Below are 8,989 nucleotides of genomic sequence, written 5' to 3'. Positions count from 1 at the left end.
AGGAGGAGTGAATGCTGCAAGTCACTGACTGGATGCAATCTGCTGGGTTTCCTTAGATAGAAAAACTTTTTATCCAATTTGAATAAATAACTGAATCTGACTGAACTGTTCAATAATTACGATTAATTAGAATGTATGAACCTGACTGTTGTGAAGAACCTTGAGACGACATGTGTTGTGAATTGGCGCTATATAAATAAAACTGAATTGAACAATATATAATTAAATGAAATAGTATTTACATGTGCTGAGATATTTGTACTATTTGTAAGGGGAAAGTTACAGTGAGGGACCAGGGCCTTGTTAATGAAACTAGCTGCAGACGGGAAGAAGCTGTTTTTGTGGCAAGAGGTTCTGGTCCTGATGGACCGCAGCCTCTTGCCAGAGTGGAGAGTCTGAAACAGTTTGTGTCCAGGGCGGGAGGGGTCAGCTACATTTTTCCTGCTCACCTCTGAGTCCTGGAGGCAGTTCCTGAAGAGAAGAAAGACTGCAGCCAGTCACCCTCTTTGCAGAGCGAATGCCACGCTGCAGTCTGCCCTGGTGCCTGATGGGGGCAGCAGCGTACCAGATGGTGATGGAGGAAGAGAGGATGGACTCGATGATGGTGGAGCAGAAGTGGACCATCATTGAACTTCTTCAGCTGCTGCAGGAAGTTAATTCTCTGCTGAGTCTTCTTGGTGAGGGAGGTGATGTTCAGCTCCCACTTCCTGAGATCCTGAGTGATGATGGGGCCCAGGAAACAAAAGGAGTCCACAATGGAGACTAGAGAGTCACACAGGATGGTTGGGGTGGGTGGAGCTGTGCTCTTTCTGAAGTCCATGATCATCTCCACTGTTTTCAGGGCGTTGAACTCCAGATTGTTCTGGTTGCACCAGGTCACCAGATGGTCAACCTTCCCCTGTAGGCAGACCCCAGAAATGAGCCCAATGAGGGTGGTGTCATCTGCAAACTTCAGAAGCTTGACGGACTGGTGGCTGGAGGTGTAGCTGTTGGTGTACAGGGAGAAGAGCATGGTGCTGATGGTCCTGGGATCAGAGACGTGTTTTTCCAGCTTCTCATGCTGCTTCTTGTCTGTCAGGAAACTCGTGATCCACCTGCAGGTGGAGTCAGTCACGCTCACCTGGGAGACCTTCTCCTGCAACAGGGTCAGGATGATGGTGTTGAAAGCAGAGCTGAAATGGTTCTGTGATGGACTTAAGGTGGGTCAACACAAGGAGCTCAAGGACGTCATTACCACAGAGGTCAGGGTGACGGGTCTAAGGTCATTTAGTCCTGACGTCTTTGGTTTCTTGGGGAGAGGGATGATGATGGATGCTTTGAAGCAGGCTGGCACATTTCATGTCTCAGTGAGGTCTGTGAACACCAGAGACAGCTGAGGAAGGATTCAGGCAAAGAGGTATTTCATTTTTTAAACTTTACTCAAAATGTTTGTATTCGGGTAAATTTAACTAACTTCTGATGTTCCATGAAGGTGATGTTCCATCTTCACTGGAGATATTCATAGAAAACAGACATTTCTTTTATTCTAATGTGTGGGATCATTCTGTAATGTCAGCGTGCAGCTGAAAGTAACCATGTTATCTGAACAGACTTTGGTTTTTGGCCAGCAGGTGGCGGTATGAAGGTGGATTAATGACTGCAAGATTAGATATGTGGCGTTTCCTCCAGATTAATAAAAATCCAGCATAATTTTATCGGATCCTAATTTCAGGATAGACGTCTGTCCACAAAACCTGTCCACAAAAGTCTTCTGCTTAGACACTCAGCTGGAATTAAAAGGATGTTTTTGAAGACAAATAAAGCTTAGACGTCATGCAAAAGGTAATTTCAGTGATTTTAATGGTTCTGTGGTACAAATGTAACCAAATTAATGATGAGTGGTGATAGAAGAACTAAACAAAAGGGTTTAAGCATGAGTAAGAGGAAAATGAAATGAAATATTTTACTTGGAAATGTTAGTCTAATTGAAAGCAAATATTAAAACTCTGCCACCGGCTGACATAAAGTAGTGTCTGTATCGTACGTTCAGCTATAAACTGGTGTAATAACACAGTTATTGTAGGTTTCCATTATCAGACAACTACAGTATGGTTATTTGGTTTAAAAGCATTTAAAAGATCACAGCTGATGGATAAAAAGCTGAGAGCTTTAATGAAACGCTGCTGTTTTTAGTCAATAAATGTCTGAGATCTCGTGCTTTTTACACTCTCTGAGCTTTATTTTAATACCAAAAACAAATACAAAATTAACAAGCGAATCAATTCTACACAGGTCTGGTTCTGAGGCAGATGGACCAGCTAGAGACCAGTATAGGGACGTCACTGGTTGCACTGGGGGAGTAGGAGTGAAGAGAATGTGACCTTTGGCTCTAGATGAAGCTCTGAAAACACAAACATAAACCTCAGTTTTTCCTACTAAAATATTACCACAGACCATCTGAGATGCTGCTGTTTTACTCTGGATGATGACCCCTCTATGTTCTCTATGACCTTCATGACCTGTGAGAAGGTGCCTGGATGGCAGCCAGTCTAAAAAGCTGATTGTGATCCTGCTGCCTTCTTCATACTCAACAGTACATTTAACCGTGTTACTCAGACTGGGCGTGTTGGAGAAAAGGTCGCAGGACTTTAGCTCTCAAGGTCGGGACACCTCTTCTGTAGATGATGTCCCAGTCCATCTATCCACCCTCCTCCATCCCACCATCACTCCTGAACAGGCAGCTGAAGTCCCCGCCTGAGGGAGCTTCTTCCAGCTCAGAACGACGGCCTCAGACTGAGAGGAGCTTATTTTCTTCTCATCTTCATGCAGAAGAACCAGACACAGCTCTTGCTTTGGTTATACTGGATCGCCTCTATCCCCGACACTCCGTACTCCTGCAGTGACCCAGATATTGATCATTTATAGTTTGCTAAAGAGAATAAATGTCCGGCTCCTTCCAGTCCTCCCTAACCAGAGAGATGGAGGCAGGTTTATCTTCAGCTTGAACTCTGGAGCTCATCTCATATAACTTTCCAGCCTCCCAGTTAAAAACGGTCCTCTCTGCAGAAGTGGGAGCTCTGGGAAACATTCTCTGTTGTTCTGAGCTCATCATTAGAACATTATGTAGCAGGAACATTCAACTCAACACAAGACCTTTTAACTTTATAACTGAAGCTCTAAGATGTCGTTATTATTAACCTGAGAAAGTCAGTATCAATACTTAAAAATCTACTCAGATTTGATTTGATTGAAGTCATAGAAATACAGAAATTCCAATAAAATAATAAAGGTTGTTAAGTGATGGAGAGCAGGGGTACCTTTGGTTCTGTTTGGTCCGTCTGTGATGTTTCCTTTTCTTACAGATGCATAAACTGCACATAAATCACCCTCTGAAAATGGAAACCAGAACAAGTTAGAGTCCTGCTGCATCATGGGGTCAGAGGAACTCAGATGGAGGCTCGTTCTAAAAATAGGGCTGCATGATATCGATAAATCTAATGATGATGATCAGTTGCCATATCTGCATATTTTCTTCTTTCCTCTCTCTTATCTGTGCTTCCATCACTCTGTGACCTTCAGCGTTCTGGTCTTCTGTCTGGTGGAAACATCTGCTGCCTGATCCTCTGTCCAACTGGCTGAATATTACTTTAGCATGAAAACACTTGGAATAAATCAGCTGATTATTGTTCTCCAAGCAGCCCTTCATCATGTGAATGATGCACACATTGATATTGTGACGATGATATATTGAGCAGCCTTATTAATAATGATAGTGAGAGTCCTTCAGAGCTTTCTGAACATCAACATGTTGTTTTTCTTCTTCTGTTAACAACAACCAGCAGACATGTTCTTTGCATGTTTCTGTGAAGCAGATGAAGAGACCACAGAGATGCACTTCTGGTAAAAAAACAGTGAAGTGAAACTTTAGGGGAAACAATGGTTCGATTTTTACGTGAATTTCAAAACAATGAAAGTTTTCATCAAAATAAAACTGACAAACCTTCATTACTGCTTCAGCTCTGTCTAGAAATGAAAAGATTTTGTTTTTTTGACGCATGAAGGAAATGTGTCTGAAGAGATCTGAGACGGAGATAAAGCCGAGCAGCTCTACCTCTGAGCTCCATGTCATCTTCAGTCTCTCTGATGTTTATCTGTTCATCTGTGATGGCCTCCTTCCTCACTGCAGAGTAAACTGAAGCTTGGTCGCTGTCTGAGAAATGAAACACACACAGATTACATTCCTGCAGCATCCGCGAATGAGCCAGGATCGGCTGGTTCAGGATCTGCTGGTTCAGAAGCAGCTGCTCCTGGACCAGTAGATCCAGGAGCTTCTGGTCCCAACACCACGGCAGGAATTATCACACATAAAGATTCTGAAAATCCAGTAATTATTAATCTTCTGTTTGGTTCTGACAGGCATCATGGTGAGCCATTATTTAGTTACAGAACCCATCAGCACATCACAGCCCACAGTCTGATCTTCTGTTGCACCATTTGTCTGTCAGCTGAAAACCATCAAAGACAGACCGGAGATGTGTGAAGAACCACAGAGCTGCAGACGAGTTCTGCAGACAGAACGAGTTTCTGAACGTCAGAAACAGGAAACCAGAGGCCTCCAACTTCATCTGCATTTACCGAAACAAGAGCATCAGAGGGAGAACGTTTACACACCTCAGATGGATTACTCATCTGGATCGTTCTCTGCATTATTCACTAAAATCACTACTCATAAAAATCTTTATTTTATCAGACAAGCCAGACATCTCACCAGCAGAAGCAAACAGAGATGGTGGAAACCTTGGACCATCTGACGTCACCTTTCTTTTCCTGTAAGAAGCTATTTCTGTTTCCTTTGGTACCTTTGATTTAAGTCTGTGGTGGAACGTGTTACTATGTCAAAGGGTGTGAAGACACACAGAAACCACTCAGTTAGTCTGAAGAAAGGATGAATCAGTTGCAACTATGACAAAACCAGCAAAACACAATAATGTGTTGGATTTAGCCTGAAATATGTAATAACACATGAAAACTAAGAAACCGATACATCCATCCATCCGTCCATCCATCTATGGCCCAGGTAAAACGTCTAAAAGGGAAATCCAAGCTTAAAGTTTCTCCTGAGGGTCTGATAGGAATCATGGTTCCTCCACCAAACACCAAGTCTGTCCTGAGAAGATGATGAGTCCATCTCGACTGAAACATCTCCTTTCAGCCTCTTGAGTTGGGGATCTCATTCCTCAGTCCAAACCCAACTCTCACAACCTTTCGTGAAGGTTGGAACATAGGAAGTTGAGAGCTGAGCTTCATCTTTTGGCCGAGTTCATTTTTTATCACTATAGGATGCAGCCATGCCCTAACTGCTGCTAGTGGTGTATTCATCTACTGTATCTTCTGCTCCATTCTGCCATCTCTTATAAACCAGAGACCAATATACCTGAACTCCTCCTTCTGAGGCAGACATGTGAAACAGAGGGAGCAGATGTGGCTGCAAACTACTCCAGGGTTTAATGAAGGTCAGAGCTGGAAGCTGAGCCCCTGGTTTCACCATCCACTTCGAGACAAAGATCATCAACACAAAGAGAAGTCCTGCTGGGATCCAACCAGCACCAGAAACACTGACTTCAAGCCATAAATGCAGATGAACTGGGGTCAAGGAACTGGATTCTATTAAAGTTACATTTGATGCCACTAGATCTGGATTAGAAGGTTGGGGATCAGCTGGTCCTTGTCCCCAGAACCAACCAGAACACAGTTAGGTTACACATTTTGAACTGAAAGAAACATTTTTCACGTAGATGAAAATGCAGACAAAACAAATAAGTGTTAGATTTCTGTCTGGAGCTGACAAAGACATGAACTAACATGAAACACTACCTTTCCTGCACCTGATTGGTTGTAGCTGTGTCTGGAAGATGTCGCTGTATGGGAGGTCTTCATCTTCAGCTTCATCTTCAGCAAGTAAAAACAGCACAAGGAATCTGAGCAGCACGTTAATGACCCAACATCTCTGACAGAGGAGTTCCCTTATAATGTCTGACAGTTACCTTCATGTTTCCTCTGGACATAACATCTCACCAGTAGAACCGTTAGGAGAAGCAAGATGACAACATTAAGGATGATATAAAGAGGAAGAAGAGGAAGAGAAACACGATCCAGAGGAGAAGAAGAACTGGAAGAACAGATGGACGTAGGTGGAGGAGTCATGGTGTTTTTCTCTGAAATGAACCAAAGATAATTATTTAGATCTTGTCTCATAATGAAGGTTGAAGCAGTCAGAGAAGCTGCTGACCTGAGACAGAGATCCAGCTGGATGGAGACTCTCCATGACCCCTGATGTTACACTTGTAGAGACCTTCATCAGAGCTGGTCACATGGTGGAGGGTCATGTGACCCGTAGGCTCAGTCCTGATGAGGGAGCCATCTTTAATGAAAGCAGCTGGGAGGTTGGAGGAAGTCTTTGTTTGACAGCTCAGAGTGACGTCATCTCCCTCCATCACAGGGAGGACAGGACTCTGCAGGATCACTGATCCACCTCAACACAGAGACAAACTACAGCATTTCATCCATTTCCACACAGCTTCATCAACACTAACTCCACAGTCTGATCTTACCAGAGACAGTGAGCTGGATGCTGCTGCTGGCTGCTCCCTCTCTGGACTCACACCAGTACACTGCAGTGTCTGATGGGTACAGGTAGGTGATGTTACAGGAGGAATCTGCTGGTATTCCCCATCCATCTCCACATGGCGTACTGGTTTCTCTGGTTGTGTTTCTCCTCACAGTCCATCCAGCAGAGCTGTTGTCCTCCTCACAGCTCAGAGACACATATTCTCTCATGAAGAACTGAGATCTGCTGGGACTCACAGTCAGACCAGCTGCAAGGCCTGCAATAAAACAACAACTGTAGAAACTCTGAAGGCATTTTATGAAAATACAAAACTGTAAATATCTGCTTTTTTAATTAAAAAGATCCAGTTGGCTGTCTAAGAAGGTCCTGTGGGAACTTTAACCAGGACTGCTTGGCTTCTCTTTGATCATGGTCAAACATGCCAAGGAGTCCAGAAACAGTGAGAGGCGGGATGTTTCCATGGTAACCATGCATCTGCAAGCCCCATACGAGCAAATTGTCAGATGCCCCACCAACACATAGGTTTTCATTCTGATGAAGATCAGTTAATCAATGCATCTGATCAGGAGGCCCTGGCTGCTACTTTCACCCTAATCCCTGCTTGAAGCAGCAGCGAAGGACTCAGATGTTTCACTTATAGTGAAATGATGGCAAGGCTGATCTCACAGCCCACATTACGACGCCTGTTAGAAAACGTTTAAGACTAAGCTCTCCATTAAACCTGTTGACCTCAGACCCTGGAAGGATCCATCAGCATCAAACATCTGAAGAAGAAGCGACTAACCTGGGTTAGTTGTGCAGCACAGCAGCAGGGTGAGATCTGAGGAGGAATAAAGTTCAACATTATTTCAGTTTTCCCAGTGATGAACAGCAGACGGCTGTAATGTTCAGTAATGGTCTGTTACATTGAGGTGAGCTGTGATCTGTCCTGGACCTTTGTCCCTCAGAGGACAGACAGCATCTCCAGGTGTGTCTATTAAGCCAGTTTTAGTCTGAAATAAAGAATCAGTTCTTACCAAGCAGACAGACTGATGCTTCCTTCATTTCCTCTTCTCAGTGATTTGACCTGTTTACATTGATGTTAGTGAGACCAAGCAGCCCGCCCTCTTCCTCTGGCTTTTTGTTGGTTTTTACTTCCTCTTCTTGTCATGATCTACCAGTGTTTGGTGTTTGAGCTCCTTGTCTGTTTTCTCCTCTTCAGTTGCTGATATTTCAGTTTGTTCCTGTTGATTAGATTCATCATTCACTCTTGTGTTTAGATGACTTTCTGGGATTCCTGCGTTAGATGTTTTAGTTTGTATTTCCTTGTGGATCTGGTTCCTCTCTGTTTAAGTTATTTATTTAGCTCCATTGGTTACTGATTTCTGTTCACTTAGAAGTTTTGTTGTTTTCCTGCTCATCTGAGATTATTGTCTCCCACCAGCTGCTCCCCAGTCCTTCATTAGTCTTCCCTGCTGGTCCATTCTCCTCCCTACCTCAGTATTTATACCCTCTGGTTTTCATTGTTCTCCGCTGGATCCACTGCTTACCTCCCTGTTCTACGTCTCTGTGTTCCTGCCAGTTACGCTGGCTGTTTTCCGTTCTGTAAGTTATTTAAGTAATTAGGTCACCGTGCAGCTCCAGTGGTCCTGCTTGGTTCCTGCTCATCATGACTCTTCTGTTGGCCTCTAACTGGTTAACACCAGACTGCATCATATTATATAGACATGTTTGGCTTCTAACTTGTGGAAGCTGCTCGTTTTAAAAGGCCACAGATCCAAAAGGACTTTATTGGTAATAAAAGAAATGAAATGATTAAAAATAACGTTTAAAATAAGACAGTAATATAATTTATTTGCATCTGAAGGCAAAAACATCTATGATGAACATGAACGGTAGAATAATACTGGTACAGTAAGGAGAAGGTTACTAAAATACTAGAGATGATGTGACCAACTGTGTACAACTGTGAGCGCCATCTAGTGGTCATGACCTTTCATCACATTAAATATGTCATTATTTACTGCTGTACAACACATTTAAGTTGAAAACATAAAACAGTGTTTATGTTGAAGCAAATGAACCCATCAGACCAAATGTTGACCTTCAGTGGGTGAATTTAAAGGGTCGAACCAGGAAGAAACTTTAAAGCTGGTGAATGTTGCTAGGCAACGATGCCAGTCTCAGTTTTCACTGCTGGAAATGTTGCTGATAAAGCTGCATGAAACTCACATCTGAGAACAAAAGTTAGCGACTACCAGAAGAACAGCAGTGAAAAGTCTAGTCTGGGTTTCTGACCAACTGTTCTACCAACCTGAGGTGAGACTTCGGATTAGAGTTAAAACAACCAGAACCAACAGGAAAAGAAGTCCAGTTTCCTTCTCTTCCTGCACTAACATCATA

The 8,989-nt window shown here is 43.2% G+C and overlaps 1 protein-coding gene across 2 annotated transcripts; it reads right to left on the bottom strand.

Annotated features, from left to right (window-relative positions):
• Positions 1–2,194: 2,194 nt before the first annotated feature.
• LOC124880580 lies at positions 2,195–7,966 on the bottom strand. Of its 2 annotated transcripts, none has more exons than XM_047385844.1 (9): positions 7,624–7,966; positions 7,392–7,427; positions 6,591–6,863; positions 6,269–6,511; positions 6,024–6,194; positions 5,854–5,928; positions 4,091–4,189; positions 3,297–3,368; positions 2,195–2,380 (listed from the first exon to the last, which is right to left on the bottom strand). In XM_047385844.1, the coding sequence occupies exons 1-9, from the start codon at positions 7,649–7,651 to the stop codon at positions 2,319–2,321; spliced, it is 1,059 nt and encodes a 352-aa protein (XP_047241800.1). In that variant the 5' UTR covers positions 7,652–7,966; the 3' UTR covers positions 2,195–2,318. The 2 variants fall into 2 exon arrangements, with proteins under 2 accessions (XP_047241800.1, XP_047241801.1); XM_047385845.1 differs by having other exon boundaries at positions 2,195–2,873; positions 7,624–7,965.
• Between the last annotated feature and the right edge of the window lie 1,023 nt (positions 7,967–8,989).

Source organism: Girardinichthys multiradiatus, chromosome 14 (genome assembly GCF_021462225.1).
Source record: "Girardinichthys multiradiatus isolate DD_20200921_A chromosome 14, DD_fGirMul_XY1, whole genome shotgun sequence".
Classification (NCBI taxonomy): domain Eukaryota; kingdom Metazoa; phylum Chordata; class Actinopteri; order Cyprinodontiformes; family Goodeidae; genus Girardinichthys; species Girardinichthys multiradiatus.
Note: the sequence above shows the minus strand (reverse complement) of the source record. Positions and strands in the feature narration are given on the sequence as shown.

Coding starts and splice junctions, on each gene's coding strand:
- LOC124880580 (XM_047385844.1), bottom strand. CDS start 7,651: ATGAAGGAAGCATCAGTCTGTCTGCTTG. Junction 4,190..5,853: donor ACCAATCAGGTGCAGGAAAG/GTAGTGTTTCAT, acceptor TTCATTTCTCAG/ACAGCGACCAAGCTTCAGTT. Junction 3,369..4,090: donor AGATGACATGGAGCTCAGAG/GTAGAGCTGCTC, acceptor TTCCATTTTCAG/AGGGTGATTTATGTGCAGTT.